This window comes from Ceratotherium simum, chromosome 32, assembly GCF_057802395.1.
Source record: "Ceratotherium simum simum isolate JZ-2026a chromosome 32, ASM5780239v1, whole genome shotgun sequence".
NCBI lineage: Eukaryota > Metazoa > Chordata > Mammalia > Perissodactyla > Rhinocerotidae > Ceratotherium > Ceratotherium simum.
In genome coordinates this window covers 20,392,946-20,416,828 of record NC_141931.1, presented here as the reverse complement: position 1 = coordinate 20,416,828, position 23,883 = coordinate 20,392,946, and the positions used below count along the sequence as shown (strand labels likewise).

The 23,883-nt window shown below is 47.6% G+C and overlaps 1 protein-coding gene across 4 annotated transcripts in view; it reads right to left on the bottom strand.

Annotated features, from left to right (window-relative positions):
* The window catches only part of FRMD4A (FERM domain containing 4A), a 284,467-nt gene that overhangs the window by 52,397 nt on the left and 208,187 nt on the right, over positions 1–23,883 (bottom strand). For all 4 annotated transcript variants that reach the window (XM_087420815.1, XM_004425353.3, XM_087420814.1 and 1 more), the window contains exons 12-14: positions 16,566–16,642; positions 11,086–11,224; positions 5,009–5,150 (exon numbers count right to left, since the gene is read on the bottom strand). In XM_087420815.1, coding sequence (XP_087276941.1) covers positions 5,009–5,150; positions 11,086–11,224; positions 16,566–16,642 — 358 coding nt within the window. The remainder of the gene's footprint in view (positions 1–5,008; positions 5,151–11,085; positions 11,225–16,565; positions 16,643–23,883) is intronic.

Genomic DNA, 23,883 nt, shown 5'->3' with positions numbered 1-23,883 from the left:
TTTTACAGGTAATTATGTGCCCTTAGTTAAAGAGAAAAATCACCTTCAAAGTTACTAATAGCTTGGAAATATTTCATCTCTGTTTAACATCAATAAACACTACACAAACTCTTTGAGGAGAGGGGCTATAACTTTTAAATGCTGTGTATAGACCTTAGCCAAGTTTGGGAGCTAGAAAAAATGCTCATACTGTAGAAATAATTACAGTGCTGTTACCTGGCTCAGTTACACCACAACTTGGGTATAGAACACAGCGGAAGGATGAATCAAAGATAACAAGGATAGACATGATTTGCAGTAGGAGCCAGGTCTGACAAGATTAACCTCTAAAGGTCTGTATGACAAAAGTGATACAGTGCAATTTGAGGGAATGTGTTGTGGCAGGTATACGAGAGTTCTTAGCAAGGCCCAAGATACCATACACTCTGGGAGCACAGAAGGTTCTTAAAATGCAGCACATGCAGATTCTCACCAGTATTCTCCAAAATTTAATTTCAATAATCATGTATCATTGACATCGGTCTTGGCGATGATTCTTTAGATTTGACACCAAAAGCAAAGGCAATAAAAGTAAAAATAAACAAGTGGGACTACAGCAAACTAAAAAGCTTTTGCACAGCAAAGGAAATCACCAATGAAATGAAAAGGCAACCTACTGAATGGGAGAAAACATTTGCAACTCATATATCTGATAAGCGGCCAATATGCAAAATATATGAAGACCTCATACAACTTAATAGCAAAAAAACAAACAATTGATTAAAACATGGGCAGAGGCTCTGAACAGACATTTTTCCAAAGAGGACATACAGACGGCCAACAGGTACATGAAAAGATGCTCAACGTCACTAATCATCAGGGAAATGCAAATCAAAACCACAATGAGATATCACCTCATACCTGTTGGAATGGCTACTATTAAGAAGACAAGAAATAACAAGCCTTGGTGAGCATGTGGGGAAAAGGGAACCCTTGTGCACTGTTGGTGGGAATGTAAACTGGTGCAGCCACTAAGGAAAACAGTATGGAGGTTCCTCAAAAGATTAAAGATAGAACTACCGTAGGATCCAGCTATTCCACTGCTGGATATTTATCTGAAGAAAATGAAAAGACTAACTCAAAAAGATATATTTACCCCTATTCACTGCAGCATTATTTACAATAGCCAAGACATGGAAACAACCAAAGTGTCCATCAAAGGATGAATGGATAAAAAAGATGTGATATATATACATATATATATACAATGGAATATTATTCAGCCATGAAAAGAATGAAATCTTGCCATTTGTGACAACATGGATGAACCTGAAGGGCATTATGCTAAGTGAAATAAGTCAGACAGAAAAAAATACCGTATGATCTCTCTTATAGATGGAATCTAAAAAAAAAACCAAGCTCATAGATACAGACAACAAATTGGTAGTTGCCAGAGGTGGGGGGTGCAGGTGGACAAAATGGGTGAGGCAGGTCAAAAGGTACAAAGTTCCATTTATAAAATAAATAAGTCACGAGGATGTAATGTAAGGAAAAAAATTTTTTTAAATCGTGCCAGGCACTGGGCTAGAGGTAAAAAAGAAAAAAAAAAATCATTTTCAAATGATGATTAGTTTCTCAAAATGTTTTTAAGGACTATTTACTAGACACCATCTTTTTCTTTAGGCACTTAGGTGAAGCAGAGAAAACAACTGACCAAATAGGGTCCTGGGTTATCTGTATCACATGTTCTCAATGAAAGGTAGACTAGAGGGTCTGGCAAGTGTAATAAAGGGGTTTAAAGTCGGGGCTTTCCTGGCAGAGCACTGCCCTCTCTGTCTGTGGAAGCACATTATTAAAAGGCACTCTCAACAAGCAGGGAGGCAAGAGGACTGAAGAACAGAAAGAACAGGGTGGGAGACTAGCCTAGATTTCCACATTAGGGGCAATGGGAAACCGGTCCCTTCTAGGTGGTACTGCCAAGAGATTGCCTCAGGTGAAGGCGTCTCCTCCCGCAGAAGAAAGAGAGGCAGCCATCAGCAGCCCCAGTGGGAGTGATGACCAGATCGTGGGTCCTAGAAATTCCCTTTGCTGACTAATGGAAGTTTCCTGTTCATGGTCTCTCCCTCCACTACCCCGCTGTCTTTCCCAAGTCATGGGAGGGAGGTCTCCCCAGGGAGCTCCAGCCTTAGCATTCAAGGACCGTTCTTCAGCTCTAACTTGCAGAGCTGGGCAGAGTCTGATATGCTCCCTGGCCTGGTCCTGGGGCATAGCTTGTCCTCTGCCCAGCTCTCCTCTTGCTTAGCTGTGCAGCAGAGTGTGGGCTGGGAAAGGGCTGAGCGAATACCCACAAATGGAGCCACGAAACTGGGGAGGGCAGGGGGCCTTAGCTGCCTCTGTCAATGCCCAAACAGCTTAGCCTGGGGCCGCTAAGTTATCAAAGGTGAAAACTGCTTTAATATCTTGGGATAAAGATGCTTATATTACAATATTATTATATTATATCAAGCTGACAGCACTAACAGAGATAAATTGCTTTCTGGTGTTCAAAATGGCTGGATCTCGTTTCTGACGGTTGAGGGATGTCAGCTCCCTGTCAGGAGGTTTGGGGCTCCTGTTCACAACCTCATTTGTAGCTGCTGTTAGATTATTGCCTTGGTACCCCTGGAGGCTGCTGGAGATGAGGGGCCCGAGCAGATGGACCAGGACACAGGTTTAAAAGTGGGGATACCTGGGTTCTGTGGTCCTGAGCAACAGAGCCACCTCAGGCTTTTCTCTCTGCTTCGGCAAGGAGAGTGGTTCTCAGGGTGTGGTCCCCAGACCAGCAGCAGCAGCAGCAGCAGCATCACTTGGGAACTTGTCAGAAATGCCAATTCTCAGGTTCCTCCTAGACCTACAGAATCAGACACTCTAGGCCTGAGCTCAGCTACCCGTGTCTGAACGTGCTCTCCAAGTGGTCCTGATGCGCACGGAGGTTTGAGAAGCCCTGAGCTGGACGACTCCATTCTCCTTCTGGGTATAACCATGTCACATTCAGAAAGTACCCAGATTTCCAAACGGATATGAAATCACAGCAGGGATGTCCCCCCTCACTGAGGCTGAAGGGTGAATTGGGCTCACCTGTGGCTGGATAAGGAGGAGGATGCGCGGATAAATCCTGGATCAAATCTGAGACCCTGCGTTCTAACAGGGGTTGGGGTGTCTAGAGAGGGTTGGCTCTGCCCTTTGCCATTCAGCAGGGGATTGCGAGTGGCTGTCATTCGAGGCAGAGGTCTTGGGCTTTGAATGGCATTCTCTCTGACGCAAGAAGACAACATTCTCTACAGTTCACTATAAACACCTAAACCTCAGAAATAACAATCATTTGACCCATTGTATTGATGAAAAATTTTGAAGACTCCGAGGCAGGGAGGGGTTTATGATGAACCCTATGTGATCTGGCAGAATAGGATCTAGTTTTGTGGGGCCTGAAGCTGATATAATTTTGGTGGCTGTACTTAAGAAAAAGAATGCAAAATATATTATGTTCGCAGATTTTTTTTGTGTGTGTGAGGAAGATCAGCCCTGAGCTAACATCCTTGCTAATCCTCCTCTTTTTGCTGAGGAAGACAGGCTCTGAGCTAACATCTATTGCCAGTCCTCCTCCTTTTTTTTCCCCCAAAGCCCCAGTAGATAGTTGTATATCATAGTTGCACATCCTTCTAGTTGCTGTGTGTGGGACGCGGCCTCAGCATGGCCGGAGAAGTGGTGCATCGGTGCGCGCCCAGGATCCAAACCCGGGCTGCCAGCAGCGGAGCGCACGGACTTAACCACTAAGCCACGGGGCCGGCCCCTATGTTCGCAGATTTTACAAAAACAAAGGGCCATGTGAGCACATGGCCAGGGCCCTCCCAGGACCTCAGAAAGGCCCGTCCAATGAGGGGCCCTGAGCCATTAGTCCCCACCAGTAAATCTGCCTCTCGGTCCTGGAAGGGCACACATCCTCTCCCTCATCCTTTAGGTCTAAACTTTTTCCTGGCTCTGACTGGACTCCACCAGCCCAGAAGGTAACCAGCTTCTCATCCTCTCCTGCCTCTTTTCCTTTTTTATTTCATTTTGTTATCATCTATAGTCACTAGACATAGTTAGAGAAAAGACTCTGGAAGATGAGGTAGGGCAAAGACTTGCTGCTTTACTTTCATGGCTCAGAGGCAAGGGGACCATCCCCAAGAACGATCAGGCTTTGACCTGTGGCCCAGGGAGTGACCTGCATTAGTTATACTTTTCCATTTCCAAACCATTATTGCTCCCTCCCTCTCCCTGCCTTCCTCAAACCTGCTCCTCTTCCTGTCACTCCAGCGAATGGCACCCCTACTCCTGAAGTCAGCCCGATCTGACCTGACCCCTCAGAGCTTTTCCATCCCTCTCAACATCTAATGACAAAATGACCTTCCCGGGGCCCGCAGAAACAGATGGCGGAATCAGATCCTTTGACTCTCGGTTTCCAATGGCGCTTAATCGCTACACCACACTCTGTGGTGGCAAGTCTCTCCTTTCCCAATGCTCAAGAGTGTTCTGGACGCTTTAAAGTCTCGAGACGTTCACTGGGGAATAGAACGTGGTGTCGCTCAGCACGACGACCCTGACCTGCCGCCCTTCCTCGGTATAAGTCTCCTTTAAGGACACACAAGTGAGCCCCACCTCCTGTCCTTGGAGCTGACCTTCTTGACAGTCAGCCACGGGCCTTCAGAAGGCTCTGGAGGGTGCCTGAGGAGACTTCTGTGACCAGCAGTCCTTCCCACACTGCCTACTTCTACTCTCTTTTTATGTTTTTCCCACCCTTTGATACTTTTGGCAGTTTCCTCAGATTCTGATTTGGCTCGAAACCTTGGCCTCGAAACCAGAGCCAGCCCCCGGCGAGCCTGCCAAGCTGCCTCCTCGGCCGCTGCTGTCCCCACCTTCCCGGGTGCCACTCTGGGTGGAAGCCACGCTTTGACGAGAGCTGCTTCCACGTTCTCTGGAAGGCACCTCCCGAACCACAGGCGGCACGTACCTGACGACAGGAGACTCCCACTGCTGCCGCTGATGATCTTGCCCTTGCTGCCCATGTTGGCCAGCTTTGAGGTCTTCAGCGTCCCAGTCTCCGTCAGGTCGATGGCGATCTCGCTCAGACTTCGTGCCGCATGGATTTTAGACTAGAGTGAGAAAGACAACCAGGTTACTTCTGAGAGATGACAGAAATCACTCGCCTGCTGGCGGTCCTGTAGTTCAGCAAACTGACTCACCTCCCGACAGGCAGCGTTTTTATATTTGCATCCTGTGGTCCCATCACTAGCACCGAAGCTCTCTGCGGGAGCAGATATGGCTCAGGAGCTGACACAGTGATGAACTGTCTAAGCCTATTATTCCCCAGGCTTAAAAGCACTGACTTGGGGGGCTGGCCCCGTGGCCTAGTGGTTAAGTTGGCATGCTCTGCTTCCGTGGCCTGGGTTTGCGGGTTCAGATCCCCGGCATGGACCTACTCCACTCGTCAGCCATGCTGTGGCGGCGACCCACATATAAAGTAGAGGAAGACTGGCACAGATGTCAGCTCAGGGCTAATCTTCCTCAGCAAAAAAAAAAGCCCAGACTTTGGTGTCAGAGAGACCTCCCCTCCCCTCCTCCTCTCTGCCTGGTGCATAGCTCTCAATAAACAGTAGTGCTTGTAATTATCTTGTGCTTAAAGAAGGAGAAGAAAAATAATTTTCAGCTTTGTCAATGACATAAGAGATATCGGAAACAAATTCATGAAGTTCCAATAAATTCTGAGGTGATTTAAACGTCTTAAATTGTCAGCCATGTGGCCATGGAAAGTTCAGAGGATTGAGAAGTGACAGCACTCTAGACGTGCAAGCATAGTGTGTGTGTGTGTGTGTGTGTGTGTGTGTGTGTGTGTCTGTGTGTCTGTGTAAAAGCCTCTGAGGGGCCAGCCCGGTGGCGCAGTGGTTAAGTTCACGTGCTCTGCTTCAGTGGCCCGGGGATCGCAGGTTCGGATCCCGGGTGCGGACCTACACACCGCTCATCAAGCCATGCTGTGGCGGCATCTCATATACAAAATAGAGAGAGATGGGCACAGATGTTAGCTCAGGGCTAATCTTCCTCAGCAAAAAGAGGAGGATTGGCAATGGATGTTAGCTCAGGGCCAGTCTTCCTCACAAAAAAATTAAAAACAAATAAAAGCCTCTGAACAACTGCTCCTTTGCACACTCAGGTCCCAGTGATCAGCACCTGACACCCTGCTCTGTTTCTATTTTGATACCAAAATGTGCGAGCCGAAGTCTTCAGATGGTAGTTACAACTCCATTCTGCTTCTTCCACATATTAATTGGCCTAATTTGGCTCACAGTAACAGCAGGCTGGAATAATTAGAAAAGGAGTCTGCATTCACAATTACATCCCTAAAAGTAACTGTTTGTAGTAAAGCTGCTTTAGTTTCCGTCTTTGTAAGTGAAAACGGGTCTGTGTTTCTCACACGTGTGTTTGACATTTACTTTCTTTCTTCTTCAGGAAATCAATTTTTGTCACAGCGCTTAAGGCAACAGGCTTTACCTGTACGCGACCTTTATGAAAACAACCGTAAATGCTGGTGTAACCCAGTCGTGTGCTAATCTTTCCGCAGCCGTTGGCTGTAGCACGCGCAGGGATAGAACGAGGTGGGGGCCACCACTGAGGTTTTCAGTCATGTGCCTTCACACCGTGCCTGTGTGAGGCCAAGTCTGTCCCCACACAGGAGAAAGCTGGCAGAGGGTAGACCACTGCCCCGCTCCCCCTTAGTTACATTCTGTGCCCAGGTGCCCTCAGCACCTGGCTATCTGAACCCTGTGGCTCTGCCCTTCCTCTGGCCTCCATGTTGATGGTGACACTAGTGAATGACAGTGACTTCCCATTGCTGAGCACTTCCCTCATGTTAACAAGATGAAAGTCTGAGCCACAGAGGGAATGCTGACTTTTTGTTCGTTTTGTTGAACCTTCTTCCTCCTCACCCTCTATACTATAAATCCCATTGGCCCTTTCTTTCTGACCTCAACTTCTGTCCCTGCATTCAGAACCAGGTCGCCTTCCTCAGGTTAGGGCTTCCTTGTTCATAACACAACCCGCTGCCAGGCCCTGGCGGGGTTCTGGCTCGCAGCAGAAAGCAGGAAGTGCCTTTGATTTCATCTTGACCCAGCAGATCAACAGCACCCATCTGGTGGAGCTCTCTCTCGGTGCAAACATAGGAAGCACAACCCATTACTTCCTTTCTGTCAGCACTACTCTCACCAAGGCCCACACTTTAATAAAAAGGAGCCCACGCTTGCAGTTATGTCATAATAACTCATGAAGACAAGAGACCAATTCAGCATGGTGGTGCAGGGCCCAGGCTCTGAAGACAGAAAGATCCGGGTTGGAATCTTGGCTCTTCCCACTTAATCACTATTTGCCCTTGATCCTCAGCCTCGCTGATCCTCAGACCCCCGTTTGTAAAACAGGGATCTTAAAACCTACGTCACAGAGTTGTGATAAAGACTAAATTAGATAACGTACGTAAAGGCCATTGGAATTGGAATAGAAAAAGGATATAAATGAGGGCCCGGCAGTAATTTGCTAAATGAGGGTAGATTGATGACTCAACCTGATATTTTGGGGACCTCATTAATCACATGGAAGACCTGTCCCCTACACACCACTTCCACTTCTGCCGCACATCACTCTCAGAGGCAGAAAACAAAGTGTGGAACAGATATCCATCCCAAGGGAGACTCGATTCTTAGAAGCTTTAGGAAATTACTGGCTTCTTTCTAGAATGGGAATATCACAATGACTGAACGGACCCAGTGGAGAGAGCTCTAAGAGGAAATGAGTAATGACGGGGAGATTCTCTCCTTGGGCCAACTCGAAGGAGCCTCCAAAATTCTGAACATTTTGCTCCAAGGGTCTTGCCATACCAAATTTTATCACTGATATTCCGTGAGCAAGGTTTAATTGTCCCCTACCGTGCTTTGACTGCATGATGGAATGAAGAACAGAATGAATAACAGCAGACTGGATCAAGAAAAAAAAAGATTAAGAAGAAGGAAGGATGTTTGGACTGGAGGCCAACTGGATTAGTCCTCACTCTGAGTTCAGAGGAGAAGTGTCTAATGTTTATTCTAAATAATTTGAGCTTTCAAATATTTTCCTCAATGTCTACAAGACGTTCCTTGGCTCTGGGCTACAAAGGCTGCCGGGATCCAGCTGACAACAATTCTGATCTTTGGGGTCAGCATAAATAAGTTACCAATTGGAACTGGTGCCTGCACAGCCTCTCCTTCTGAATGAGCCACAGGAAACCAACCAACACGGCCTCTTTCTGCTCTGTCTTTGGTGTCTTTGGTGAAGAAAGGAGTGCGTGTGTGTCAGAGGGAGAGAGAGATACAATGACCCTGAAAGAAGAAAGTAACTGAGCGCCGGGGAATCACATGAGACTTCTTGGCTGCCCACCTCTGCTGACTCAGACCACTAGACTGCACTTATTTCTGGGGTTGATAAACATCACTTGGGAGGCCTGGGCTTCGCTGAAGCACTTCAGAGAAAGGAATGGTTGGCACAGCCTGATACAGTAGAGTGTGAAGCAACGGCCGGCATGCCAGCCAACGCTGGCTGTTCAGAAATATTTGGAAGCTCTTCGTCGCAGGCCTGTTAGCCATCACTCACGCAGAGGCCATTCTGTGCACTGGAGAGAGATCACCTCACTGTTGTATAAACAACGACATTCCAAAACCAAACGTGTTGTCACGTAATTCCTAAGGCGAATGTTATCATCTCTGACTTAATTTGGGGAACTTTTAGAAAATTTAAACTACACAAGTGTCGGCCAGGGAACAGTATGTTGGATTAATAATGATAATGATGGAAGATAGCCCATATCTCCTGAAGCAGTTTCACAAACATTGTGTCATTAGACCAATCAATGATTTCGGTCAGGGATTTCCTTTCTTGTTCTCTAACTGGGGAAAGCAAAGCACCAGCCATGAAGGACTTGCCCAGGGACACAGAACTGGAAAACAGAGTCCATGGACTTCATATGTGGGAACCTATTCCTCACCTATCACTGTAGGTTGAGGACTTGGTTCCTACAAGAAATGTGAGGGCTCTGGAGCACCTGTGAGCATTCAGAGCTCCTGCTCCCGGGAGCACGTGCACTTCCTTCAGTCCCCCAGGGGTTACTGAGGATGGCTGAAATATCCCCATTGCTATGGCATTTGGTTTGGCCTCTTAAAAGACACTTCTTGTTAATAAGTGATCCTTGATAATTACTTGTTGCACCAGTGGCCTGACCTGTAAGCCTGGTGAATAAGGCTTCTCCAACTGCAAAGAAAGACCATCTTCAAGAATGGGGATGAAAAGACCCAAGAACAGGCCTCCTGAGTTACCCACTCTCTATGCAAAAAACCAGCATAGGGGAGAGGACCTCAAACAGCCAATGTACTATCCTTAGGGTGAAACACGCTTTTTCTTTTCCCCTTTCAAAACTGTGGTATCAGTGTGTGTGGGGTCTGCCCACAGTGAATTGGCAGTGGGGTTCAGGAGGGTTGCCAAACTGTTTACCCCTCACCACCTATCACCAGAACAATAGAGAGGGTGGAAGCCATGTTCCAAGGCTTTGACCTCCAATTCTTGCCCCTGGAGGGGAAATGCTGACACCCACCCACTGTCTCAATCTAAAGCATGAGTCAACACACACTGGCCCAGTTTCTTTTGATCTAATCTGGCCTCAAATTCCTGTGCCAATGCCCATCATCACCAGGAGAGCTGCAGAATACTCTCATTCTTCCTAATCACAAAAATATTCTACCCTGTGCCCATTCACCGCAGAAAATGACCAAAAATGGGATCAGAAAGATTTAGTAGAGGAGAAAATGCATTACGAGGGAGAAAGTGACTGCCACATGGGAAAGGCCCTGATTTGAAACTGAATTACGACTTGAGGGATTGTTTCCTTTCTTCCTATCTTCTTACTGTCTTTGTCTTACCTCCCACTGGACCCCAGCTCTCTCCCTCACGCCTCTCCCCAAGCCAGGGAAAGAAGAACTCCACCCAGAAGGAAAACAAGGCAAAAGAGGAAGCCGCAAGAACCCCAGAGGGCACTGATCCAATGAATCTTGAACCCCGGGAGCCCAAGGTCCTGCCACCTCCTCCCTCTTGAGAACTCACACAATGGGGCAAACCTCCCATGGGTGGTGGTTCCCACCAGGCCAGGGGCCAAGGTCGGTCTCACTCAGTAGCTCTGCATTCCACCCCCCAAGCCAGCAGGATCCTGAGAAAGGTGCAGGGCCCATCTTGATATGGCTCTTCACCTGAGGCGTAATGAATGGGAGTGGCCTGTGGGGGGAAGACATGGGGAGCACAGCAGACAAGGCTGGAGGAAGAGGGGGCAGGGTGTTGATACAACCTGTGTGTGAACCAAGGAGACGTCATTCTCCCACCCACCAGAAAAGGCACCGTGCATCTGGATGGGGGCTGGGTCAACTCCCCGCTAGAAGATGACTGTTTACCAAGGCCCAAGGCTCCAGGAAACCTTAGGGAAACAGGGTTGTTGGCTTTTTTTTCCCCATGTTTCCAGTTTTGCATTTTTAAAAAAATGGAGTTGGCAGTTGGAAAAGCCTGGAGGGTTTTCACAGCAATTATCCTAGGTGGTATCTATTAGTTGAGAACGGTTACTTTTTTTCCTCAAAAAGAAAACAATATGCCACTGTTTGAACACCAAAAGGGCTTGACTGCTTGCTCCCAGGAGAGGTTCCTGAGGTTCAAAACCATGGTCGGAATTCCTCAAGAGGGCCCTACCTGGCTGCAGGGAAAGGCCTGAGTGGCTCTGACTGTGGTTGGACCAGAGCCCCTTGGCCAAGCTGCAATCAATGTGCCCTCTTGAAGAACTCCTCTCATTCCTCCCTCTTACAGCCCTAAAAGGCAAGCGTGTACCTGCGCACATCTCAGGGCAAGGGTGCAGGGCCTCCCCACCCATCCAGTTCCCAATCCTTAAACTACAAGATCCAGACAGCCCTCGTCTGCCCTCAGGCTTGGTGACAGGTCTGTTACAGCAGAGTCCCTCCCAATCTCAGGAAAGGGACTTACCTTACTCTGCTTTCGGTCCAGATAGAACTGGTGTTGGCTAATTGCCATAGCCCAAATGGACTTGATTAATGCTGGACACGCGTACCACGTGTGCACCGCAATGCCGCTGTGTCCGAACGTCCTCCTTGTCACTGAAGCCCTGGGAAAGCAAGAGGCAGGAGGTTCAACCATGTTTATAATGAGGGAATCCACTGATGAGCAACAGCTTTTATTGAGAACCCAGTGGTCCTAAAAGTCCTGGCAGAAAGGTGACAGATGAGTGCTGACACACACATACACGCGTGAGTACGTGCTTAGGGAAACTGGTTGGCAAAGGCTCTCCTTTTATTTTATTTTTTTAATAAAAACTGTATCTATTTAAGGTGTACAACATGATGATTTGATATACATATACATAGTGAAATGATTACTACAGTCAAGCTAATGAACATATCCTCTCCCCACATAGTTACCATCTTTTATGTCATGAGAACACCTGAAATCTGTTCTCTTAGCCAATTTGCAATATTGGATACAGCATTATTAACTACAGTCACCATGCTGTCCATTAGATCTCTAGACTTATTCATCCTTCATAACTGTAGCTTAGTACCTTTAACCAACATCTCCCCATTTCCCCCACCTCCTCTCCTGGTTTTGATCTATTCTATTCTATTCTATTCTATTCTCTGCTTCTACATGTTTGAGTTTTATGGATTCCACATATAAGTAAGATGATACAGGTTTTTTTGAGTGTGTCTGGTTTATGTCATGTAGCATGATATCCTCCAGGTTCATCCATGTTGTTGCAACTGGCAGGATCTCCTTCTTTTCTAAGGCTGAATAATATTCCATTGTATAAATACACTACAATTCCTTTATCCATTCATTTGTTAACAGAACAGCGAGGTTGTTTCCATATCTTGGCTATTGTGAATAATGCTAATCTTTTGAGTTACTGGCTTCTTAGGGTTCAGGATTTGGCCAGGCCTCTGCCTTGTCTGGGATAAAATGGGTCATTTTAGGTCACTGGATGGTTCTTTCTGATCTTCAGCTCCTGACGTTGGGCCAAGACAAACTTCAGAGACAGGAAAAGCCTTGGATAATGTCCTTCGTTAAGCAGGCAATGCTGCCTATGGTGAAGGATGAATAAATTCTCTTCTAACTGCTATAGGCCACAGCGGCTGAGAGAATCAGGACTTCTTATATTACTCTAACTCAATGTTCCTTGAAAGAGTTGGTTATCAATTTCAAATACATTCAGAGAGCAGGCAGGGTATAAAGAATCAGGAGAGGGAAGGCAGAAAGAAATGAGCCCAGCCAATCCCTCCACACTACCCCACCTCATCAGATACATTTATGGAGGAGATATGGTTACACATAAGTATGGAGCAGAGAGAGGCGATCAGACTTCAAAAATGAAAGAGGAAACACTGGTCCCAACATAATTCTCCACATTAATGGAATTGGGGGAAAAAAGGGTTATGTGATCATGTTCTCAGTGAGGTATATTTATAGGACAGGTGGATTATTTTGCAAGTGAAATCAGAGAACATGTGTTTACACGCACGTGTATAGGGTGAGGTGATGGGACAGCGGGGTGGCCTCTGGGGTAACTGATGGGAACATCAGAAGAAAAATGTGTGTTCTCCAGATTAAGATATCTAATTTGGAAGACACTGGGTAGTCAGGACTTGTGATCCTCACTTTTTTTTCATGGCATATTTTCCCCTGATGAAAATTTAAAGCCGCTCCCATCATCTTCCCTTGGGGGCTGCAGATTTAACAGTAGGTCTTCTTCAAACCCTCTTTTAAGGAGAAATTCAAATCTGATGGTTACTTAATGCTACTGATTCGAGGCAGGGTATCCCTCCCTTCAGTCAAGAGAAAATGCCAGCTCACAGAAGAGCGCACAGTGGAAAATAACAGAAGAAGAGCCAGCGGGAGTGAGGGAGACACCTCCACAGGTCTCTGTAGATTTGAAGGTTGTTTTTTTTTTCCTGAGGAAGACAGGCCCTGAGCTAACATCTATTGCCAATCCTCCTCCTTTTTTTTTCCCCCCTTTTTCTCCCCAAAGCTCCAGTAGATAGTTGCACGTCATAGCTGCACATCCTTCTAGTTGCTGTATGTGGGACGCGGCCTCAGCATGGCCGGAGAAGCGGTGTGTTGGTGCGTGCCCAGGATCTGAACCCGGGCCGCCAGTAGTGGAGGGCGCGCACTTAACCGCTAAGCCACGGGGCCGGCCCAGGTCTCTGTAGATTTAACAAGAAGCTGTGATCTGAACTGCCACTTCGGCTTCCATAGCAATGGCTGCTCCCGGGAGTAAATACCATTTTTTCTCCCAGAAAGGCCGAATTGGAAAGGAAAAGTACCCTGAAGTGTTTTTTAGTGAAAGTAGTGTACCAGGCTAGGTGCTAGTATTTTTCCAGTAAGGTGAGTGAGAAAGAGTCAAGAGGCTCGTCAGGTCTGGGTGTTTCCAGACAACCCACAGGAGCTCCTAAATCAGATACTCTGAGATTTTTTTCTCCTGCCTCATTATTAATTTATCTCTTCTCCGCATCTTTCCCTTCAGGCTCTTCCCACTCCAATGACTCTTCTATTTTGCCTAAACCTTAGAAACCCAGTATTTGCCAAACCTAGAGAAGTGCAGAAACAACACTGAGTATCAAGTTAGGATGCATGCACAGGAGAACAAATCCCATAGCATCTTCTGTGATCCAACCTGTGCCCATTGACTCAGGAAGCACTCTAAGTGCCCTGAGTGATTCCCTGTCCTCGCCATGTCCCATGGATGACATCTTCAGGACACGATTCTCTCCTGCACTTGCCATCTGATTACTTTGGTTCTGATGCCTTTCTTGGTTTGGGGGCGGGGCCAACCCCTGAACCACCCCAACACACAGTCAACTAGATTCATCTTCCCTGCTCCAAATAAACAAGGCAACAACAGGATGACACATCCAATTTAAGGAGCACTTACTGCAGTGTGAGGCGGAAGTCTGGACTTATATCTTTGGCTCTGCCACTGATCTAAGTAGCTAATCTGAAACAATTCTCTTTGCTTCCCTTGGCGTGCATTTGGAAAAGTTGTCTTTAAAGCGGATGTCAACTTGAGTTTCCACCTCTGACATCAGAGAAGACCCCTCCCTGCTTGCCTCGTGGCTAACAGAGGGCTATTTTCCTCGAGGGGACATGATCCTGCTCTGTGCTCAGGCTGCCTGGGGCTCCTCCAGGCTACTCTGCTCTCTTCCGCCCACCTGACAGACATCTTTATCCCCCTGAGGGCCCACCTTGAGCTTTGAATCCTACTCAGCCTGGGAGGGTCAGCTCAGATCTCCTTCTCAGGAAGCCTCTCCTGACCAGCCTGGCTTCTGGCGACCATCAGCATTTATGGCCTCTGCCATCTGGCACTTGGTCCCTGCTGCCTTGTGTATGGCATAGTGGTAAGGTGTGGGAGCTTTGGAGCCAGACTCCCTGGGTTCGAATCCTGCCTCTACCACTTACTAGCCAATTGTAACCTAGAGCAGGTTACTCTGTTTCTTGGTGCCCTAGTTTCTCACCTGGAGAACAGGAATACCAGTAGTACCTATTTCCTGGGGTTACAGTGAGGACCCAAGTGTTTAGAGCAATGTCTGCACATGTAAACACTCAGTAAAGATCACATCCCTTCTTCTGCCTGTCTCCCCAACTGTGCTAGAAGTTCTTTAAGGGCAGTGGGCCTTGTCTCAGTGCCCGAACATAGAAGCTACTCAACAAATAAGAGATTGATCTCTTTCATTTAATAGGCTAAAAGCCCATGTAATAGTAACATGTGAGGTTTGGACCCTTTCCTATATCCCTGGGCCTTGGGAAAGGAAAGGGAATTCAGTATTACATCACAAATAGGGCAACAGACCCAGAGAGCACACACACATACAACCATTCTAGGATTTGTCCAAGGTGCCTCTCTGCGTTAGCACAGTTCCCAACAGAGCACGGGCATGGAGAGTCTGTCTAGCTCTTATGCTCCAGCCCCTCAGATTATCCAATCTCCAGTTTCCATTCTGTCAAGCATCCCCTTTCTGCCTCTGACCCTTTGTGGCAACATTCATCTCGCTCTTTTCACACGTAAGTTTTTCCTCCTCTCACACTTCTCAGAATCTGTAACTGTCCCTTCTTGGCTGGAATATTATTCTCAGCATCTCTCTCTTCCACACTTGGCCTGCACAAATGGATTCCTGCTCTGCAGAGGCAGGGTCTCTGGGGTCTAAGACCCTTCGCAGGACCCTGAGAAATGTTGGACGGGTTGTTAATCTGCTAATGCTGCCATCTTCAGCTGATGGCGGAGACCAGGAACCCCTAAAATGTTCTCTACTTGCTCATCGTGTAGTAACTGTGGGCGTGGGGCAAGCTCTTCCCCTCCATGGGAGTGGCTGTTCCACGCAGATTACACGGCGGGCCAAGCAGCCCCAGTGGGTTATCGCTGGCTGCAGGAAGAGACTACTGCACAAGCCTAGCCCTCTGACTGGGGGGGCACCAAGAGCTCCATGGGCGGGACAGTAGCTTGTTTTGAGTGCTCAGAAGCCATGTGTGAGGAGAGCTGGTGCCAACTCCTCCTTCTCAGGCTAGGACTGGGGTATCTCTGACGTATAAAAGCTACGTTTGCTTCTCTATAGAGTCTCATCGTTTCACTGTCTTCCTAGGGCAACCTTCTTGTAAACTCGTTTTTGGACCCATCGAAAGCCCTTGATCCTTAGGTGTCAGGCCTGTTTTTAGGAAATTTTGCTGCTGTTTCTGGCCTGCCTGTAACTCTGGGACTACCAGCAGACAAAGAGAGGAAAAGCAGCGGGTACACACCGCCCTGAGAACCTTCCACGCAGGGCTCGCTGCATTCCAAACCGAGACCCTATTGTTTGGCATCTAACTTAGAAGGCATTGATTTTTTACATGAGCGTTCCCTGGGAAACAATGCGAGGTGGAGAGAAAAAGAATCGGATTTCTTTCCTATCCACCCCCAGTGCTAACACCTGAAAATTCCAGTTCACGGAATTAATTTAGCACAACTGCCTCAGCTGTAGAACCCTCTTGGTGCTGACTGTCCCGCCTGAAACATTCCCAGAAGCTCTGACAAGCCATCCTTCAGACTCTTCTCTGGGAAAAACTTGCTAGAAGAACTCAGACCCCTGCCCAGTTGAATTTGGTGTTGGTTACGAAATGCTACAAATCTTCCCTAAAATGCCCCGGCATGTAAAGACAACGCCACACATACGAACACGTGTAGCCAGATGAGATGGTCATGGAATCGCTAATTTCATATACACACTTGAACCCCCCGCATTTATCAACATACTTAGTAGAAAACAAAGCTTTACCGTCTGATTTGAACTCTTCTCCATGATCAACCATCCTCAGCCCCTCTCCCCTCCGAAAGACCGTGAAGAATAACAGCACAAAAATAGTAATATAAATAATAGGCCAGGCCGGCCATGCACTTCCAGAAGAAAAGGACTTTTCCAGCTTACCTGCGTGGGTCATGAACTTCCACGGAAAACTTCTTTTCTCTGAAATACAGGTTTTCCAACTGTCTCCATTGGAATATCTGCACAGAAAACAATGCAGTTGAAACTCAAGAGTGGTCGGTTCACGGCTGTGGTCCTCTCTTTGCTGCTTAACTTCTACAGCTGGCAGTTTCCTTATCACAGCAGAGCCCGTAGAGTTGTTTGCGCCTCCGCCTCTTCCACTTGCTTGACACACACACACACACACACACACACGCACGCACGCACACGCAGCTCTCCAGTTCGAAACCGGGCAACGTGGGTGTGGATTTTCCTGCAGGTTTCTTAAAGGGAACAAAACAAGTTCTTTTCAAGTTGTTCCCCTCTGCCTTTGTTGGGTTCTCCAGGACAGTTCCCAACTCTGCAGACTTTTCCCTCCAAGGAGAGGAGGGGAGGGGAGAGAGCGGCGGCAGAGGAGGAGGGCGGGCTGGCGGGAGGGGGCCGAGGCGGAGAGAGAGGCACGCTTAGGAGGGAGCAGTAGCCATCTGCGCTAGTGCTGAACCGAGCTTCCTCCCTCCGGTGCTGAAATGGGAAGGCGGTCAAATTCCCAGCCTCCCATCGGGACTTCACTTCCTGCCCACTAATGTGTAAGAGCTCTGACTCGCCCTGGCCAGTCCGGATGGCTGGGGAAGCTTCCCCGCGCAGGGCGGGGGCTGCTGTGACTTTCTTTCAGGGCAGGCAACTCAAGATAACAATATGAGGCTGTCAAGCCCCTGCTTCCTTCTGCAGCACAAAGAAAATCCAGTCTCGCTGCCGGCGGACGCTGCAGCCAGAGTCCAGCTGCCATCAGGGAGTGCGAGAAGTGGAATAAGGCAGTTCTGAAAAGTGGATGGTAAAAAGTTCCTCCCGCTGCCCGATGGGCCCCTCGGGCCCTGGTGGGCATTCCTCCTTCGGACCAGCGAACCCGTTAACTGAGAGCCTGGCTGCAATGTTTGGGAGTAATTAGGGCTGCAGCATTGCTCTGGGAGGGGGGTTCCTTTCATCGGATGAAAAAGACAGTTACTTAACCCTCTGGGAAATGTCAAAACAGCTTAAAGTTATGCATGCACATATTTATATTTATATATTTATATTTGATGCATACTGCAGCCCCTTCTATATACTTAGAATTTGAGCTTAATTGGCCCCAAGAAGGGAAAAGCAGGAATCCTGTTCTCCTTCATCCTGGGAGCAGCTGATTCCTCCCTGGGGCCCTCCCTTTCTTTGCCCACTGCATTGAGGCATATGCTTTTTAGGGTCTCATCCTAGACCCAGAGTCCTCTCATCTGGGGCTTCTGACCGTCTTTGACCTGCTCACGTTTTCTCCTCCTTAGAGACGGGACAGCCATTTCCCTGTGTCCCATTAACCCCGCCCTCGCAGGCCCAGGACACTGCTAGTCAGGGCTTGGCCAAAGGACTCCACCCCTTCGTCAAACTGGGCTGGAATAAAAGCTGCTTCTAGAATGGCTGCATTCTTTTCTCTTCACAACCTGCCCTGCAGAACTTTACAATGATTTTGTCTGCATAATAAGAAGGAGGATATCGATTCTCTTATTACACGGCCACATCTTTGTCCACAGCTCAAGGTACATTTCACTCTGAAGCCCAAGGAAAACTGGGCTTCTTTCTCCTTTAGGGTCGGTTGCGAGTGAGTGGAGAGACATTTCAGGGAAAGCGAGTGACCCAAAGCCCTCCGCTGGCTCAGACACTTTGTGTCAGGTCACAGATGAAATGCCACCTGGGTTGAGTCTATGACTCGTCACAGGTCTGAGTCCCACGCTCCTATCTGATGCTCTGCTATGCTAAATCCCTCAATGAGACACCCAAAGTTCTCTCTGACCCCCCACTGTTAGATATTTATGGACAGTCCCCTGAACTTAGCCACAGACACAAAAGCACCAGAACTAACACATCCCTGGCACTGACCTGACGATTGGGAGTACACAGAACTAAGTGGCCAGGCGCACACGCTCAGAATCTGACTGCATCTGTTTGAATCCAGGCTCCCCTACATCCAAGTTGTCTGACCTTAGGCAAGTGACAGCATTTCCTTAGGCCTCAGTTTTCCCATCTGGAAAATGGGAGTAATGCCCCCCTAAGGCAGAAGCAACAGATCCTCCACCCAGTACTGACACAAAGTAAGTGCTCCATGAGCTTAGATGTTAGTGTGACTCCTAATTGTTCCTGCTTCTCCCAAATCCTGGCAGATAAAAGAGGATAACTCCAGAACACCCAGAATTATCCTTTTCTTAAATTTCCTAATTCAAGCCCTGACGTTGGGGTTGAAGAAGATACAGTATGATTACTTGCATGCTGGAAAGCTTTAAGGAAGTGTACAGAATTATTCCCCCGCCCTCTCTCTCTCTTCCCTTTCTTCCCCATCCGAAGAAAGGGGTGGCTGGTAGATGGCTGTTCCCTGAGGGGGACCCTCAGCCGTGTGCTGCACTCACCTTGGCCAGGATCGGCTTCATGGGTGTGTGATCTGAGGGCCCCGCGCTTCGTTAAATGCTCTGCTATCTCCATCTTGAATTTCTCAGTAAGTCGGGATCAATGGGCCCTGCATTTTCATTTTGCACCAGGCCTTGCAAATTATGTCACGGGTCCCAGGCTTCGGTCCCGGCTGGTGCTCAGGCTACAGGCGCTGTCCTGGGCTGGGCACCTGACAGGCAGACCCCCCGCCCCGGGAGCTTTCTCCTCTCGGTCAGGAAGAAAGAAAGCAAACCCGGTGCGGGCATGTTTGCGAAGACCTCACCTGGGCCTTCCGTTTGGGGCCCCCTCTCGCCTGGTGAAGAAGCCCAGAGCCAAACGCTCAGAGGGGTTGGTTCCCTGGCAACTGCTGCCTCCTCAACTCCTTGCAAAGTAGACGCAAGCTGAGCCTTCCTTGAAGTGGTCCCCGACCCCACGCTGTGTGGTGTGGAGAGCCTCGAGTCTGCCCACCATCTGGGCTCTGCTGTGGCCCCTACGTCCACCACCGCCACCCCCACTGCTGCCCAGACTCCTGTGGTGGGCACTGAAGCCTGGTGGCCCAGCTCCCAGCATCTCCCAAGGATGATGTACTGTCTGCAGACATTTGCTAACAGGGGCAGAGCAGTGGCTTTCCCTCATGTCTGCTCTAAGCAGATTTTTTTTTTTCCTATGGCAAATGACAGACTGGGAATGGAGGGTGGGAGTGAGGTGAATGAACGGACAGTTTCAGGACACGGTTGCACTGGGACATTAGCAGGAGGTGCTCATGAGAGAACCCTGGCCTGGTCCTTTCCTCCTCACTTAGGGGGAATGGGGGGACTGGGGAGCAGGGTATGAAGGAGCTGGATACCCTCATGCACCATTTCTGCCCGCAGGCCCCTGTGCCCCACAGCTCGGAGGCCCTGCCTGCTACACCCTCCACTCTGAGGCTGGCAGAGTAAAAACAAGCAAACCATCAGAAGACACTTAACCTTGCCTCCCTGCCCTTTTTTTAAGAAAATTTTATTTATTTATTTATTTTGTGTGTGTGAGGAAGATCAGCCCTGAGCTAACATCTGATCCCAATCCTCCTCTTTTATTTTTGCTGAGCAAGATTGGCCCTGAGCTAACATCCATGCCCATCTTCCTCTACTTTATATGGGATGCCACCACAGCATGGCTTTGATAAGCGGTGTGTAGGTCCACACCCGGGATTCGAACCTGTGAACCCCGGGCTGCCGAAGCAGAGCACGCAAACTTAACCGCTACGCCACCGGGCCGGCCCCTTGCCTCTCCTTTGTCAACAGGGTCCACTGGGCTCTGACTGTGCTGGTATGGGGGCAGCCTCTGACCCTCTGTGTCACTTCAGGAGAGCTGCCCTGGCTTGGTGTGGCCATCATAACCCTGTCATCAGTAAAGAAGGCACCCGCTTTGGGACTCCACATAAAGACACATCAGACACACACAGTGACCATTATGACTGGGCCAGTTCCCTTAGGATTTTGTGTAACTCCTACTGCCAGTCATGCCCAGGGAGCTAATTAAAAGCTAAAATACATGAGTCTATCAATAATCAAAGGATTAATTAATACCTATTAAATCAAAGGCTTGCTAATATACTTCATCTGGGCATCTTGAAAAAGCTCTGCAAACCTCTCTTCTTTGATCTTTTAGCATCCCCCGAGAAGAGTGAGTGGGAAATTTCCTTCTTGGGGAAAACGAGGCCCAGAGAAATTAGGGGAAACTGCCTAAGGCCACACAGCAAGTCAGTGAAGGAACCAGAAACAGGAGTCAAGGGCACCTGGCCCATTACTCTAACCTCCAACTATGTTCCTTTCCACATGGTTCCACCAATTAATGGGAACAGCTCTTACTCACTAATGGCTGGTTAACTTGACGAGTGGAATGATTTTTACAAATGAGCAACAATGTGACTGTAAGTGGGAAGTATAAAACCAAATCTTTTTAGTCCTATCTAATGGCTTTCCTTTCCTTGTATGCTGCAAATGATAACTATTATTTCTTTCTCTTAGAGACCTGGATTCCTCTGGTTTTCTATACAGCGATGCCTCAGTGTTCAGTAGCTTTCAAAAATGACCAACAAACAGCAAGAATCATGATTTAGAACAGCCTTAATAATTTGGGCTTGCCCTGAAAACAAAAACTCAGAGAAACCGTCCGGAAGTGGTTTCATTGAGATGGGGTCTGTCACCATCGTTGATGATGGCACTAGATGTGGATTCACAGTTTCTGACCCAAACTTTCGATTTCCAAGTGATCACGAGTCCTCCACTTCCCCTTTCTGGGCCTCAATGTCCTGATGCATAAAACAGGAGATGGGAAACATTTATCCATTGAGAGCCAACAAGAGTGGCTAATAAATACCGCCTCTGAGCCCTGAATGCACTATAAACACTTAATGAGTTGGACCTGGTTACTGGATCCTATTAGCTCGTCTGCTGGATTCCCACATCCTGTGTTCAGCTGATGGTCAGGGCAGAAAAGGGCTAATGTCCCCCCCGCCCTGTTCTTTCTGGGCCCAGCGGGGACAGACTGAAGGGGCCTTGACTCCATGCGACTTCCTCCCCAGCAAGTGTTTACTGAGAGCTGGGATGGCACATGCAATGGTGGGTGCGCCCTGGGAATGACGAGGAAATAAAGCCTTGAGAGGAAGCTCACTCCAGTGGCTGTGATTCTTGACCAGGACTTTAAGGAGCCTTGTCTTCCTCCTGTCCCCGAGGCTGAGTCACCAAGCCTCTTAATGACCTCTCTCTGAGTAACTTCCTGCTTCTTCTGGAGGGGCTATTATACCAAATTCCAGCACCATCTGGTCCAGCCTCCTCCTTCCGCAGATAAAGCCAGCCCAGCAGAGAGAGGGTATGGGACCGGCAGAGGTCAAATAAGTAACTGATGTCAGGACCACTCTTGTGACTTCTGTCCTCTGCTCTTTCTAACACACCAGGAAGAGCCGACGATGACTGAGAACAAAGTTGTCTCAAGCTGATGGTTAAGTAAGTTATCACTTCTTCAAAGGCTCCTGGCAGTCTAAATGATGCTGCATGCCTTCTAAACACCAACAAAGAGTTCTTTTATCAGAAGAATTAGACTCAAGGCCAGGAATAATCTCCAAGCTCAGAATGAAACATACAAACTAAAAAACACACTTCCTTATTTCATTTCTGCTCTGTTCATTTTCTAGAAGCAGGGCTGTCACTCACTATCTCTACGTGTATTTATACCTTCAGCAAATAAAAATGAGTTGCCACACATCTTCAGGGCTACAGGACAATAGAAGGAGTGGCTGAACCCCAACTGGATGGAGTTTAATTAAAATGGGAGCACACCACAGAAAACTCTAAGCCTGTGTGCTCAGAGAATTCGATTGGGTGCACCCTGATGAGGTTCTGCTATTATGGGAGAACCAATTTTAGGGAACAACAGAAGCAAGGATGTTTTTAGTGAGTTGACACTATATGTCAGAGGTTTTTTATATCAGTTGCATAGGCATTCAATATATTTTACTTTATGTTTAAAGAAGAGAGAACCGGGGCCGGCCCAGTGGCATAGTGGTTAAGTTCACGCACTCCACTTCGGGGACCCACGGTTCACGGGTTCAGATCCCGGGCATGGACCTACACACTGCTCATCAAGCCGTGCTGTGGCAGGCATCCCACATACAAAATAGAGGAATATTGGCACAGATGTTAGCTCAGTGACAATCTTCCTCAAGCAAAAAGAGGAAAACTGGAAATAGATATTAGCTCAGGGCCAATATTCCTCACCAAAAAAAAAAAAAAAAGAAGAAGAAGACAGAACCATTCAAGTAGTGGTGTCTACTCTTTGAATGGGCTAATAGGAAGAGGAAGGACATAATGCATGTTTCTATTTGTAAGAAGCTTACAACTAGTTGGGAAGACGAGACATAGACAAAGTAGATTGCATTCACGATATAGTAATTAGCTTCATGATGGAGCTTAAAATCATCCATAGTTTGTGAATCAGGCTTTTGAAACCCTATGGAGGCACCATGTCAACTTATTCAGATATGTCTCATGCTTCTATCTCAGATAATCAATATTCACGACCATCGCTCATTCTCCATCTTTTTGGTTCATCATTTTTCGGGGTGAGAACTCAGGTTTGGAAGTCAAAAGCCTTCAGTTCTAGTCCTGACTTGGTGAGGCCCACTGCATCTCAGCTTTCTTTTCTGGAAGCGGAGGGGTGCGTGTGTGGGCATTCCTACATCCTCTGCATGGGTTGAAGGTCAGAACCATAAATCTAGGGAAGGTCACACTGCTACTCTTTGGAATTTAAAAATCAAGTAACTTGTTTTAAACATTTCCTACTTATGGGAGACAATATAGAATGCGACTGATTAAAAGCACGATTTTCAAAGCCATACTGTCTACCACTTCCTGGCTGTGTATCCTTGGCAATTTAGTTTCTTTGTGTCTTAGTTTTCTCATCTTTGGAAAACTACTACTAACAACAGTTTTTCATAGGGCTGCTGTATTAATGAATTAATACGTACAAAGTGCTTAAAATGGTGCCCAGTACATAGGTAGCACTCAACAAATACTAGCTATTATTATGTACTGTCCCCTCCATCATTTACATGCCAATACTATTCTTCATGTAAAAAATAAAGGTCCTGAATACTCTGAACACCTATCAGCCCAAAGTACTGGTGTGTGTAATTTTTTTTAAAAGATGGCTAATATGGTGCCCTGGGCATTTTTAAAATGTTTTCTGTTAATTGGATTTTTCATAGTGGAAGCATAAGCCTAACAGGGTTCTTGTTGATTCAGATTAAGTTGCTGTTCACTGGTTCTCTTTGGGCTCCTTGGTTCCGGTTCTT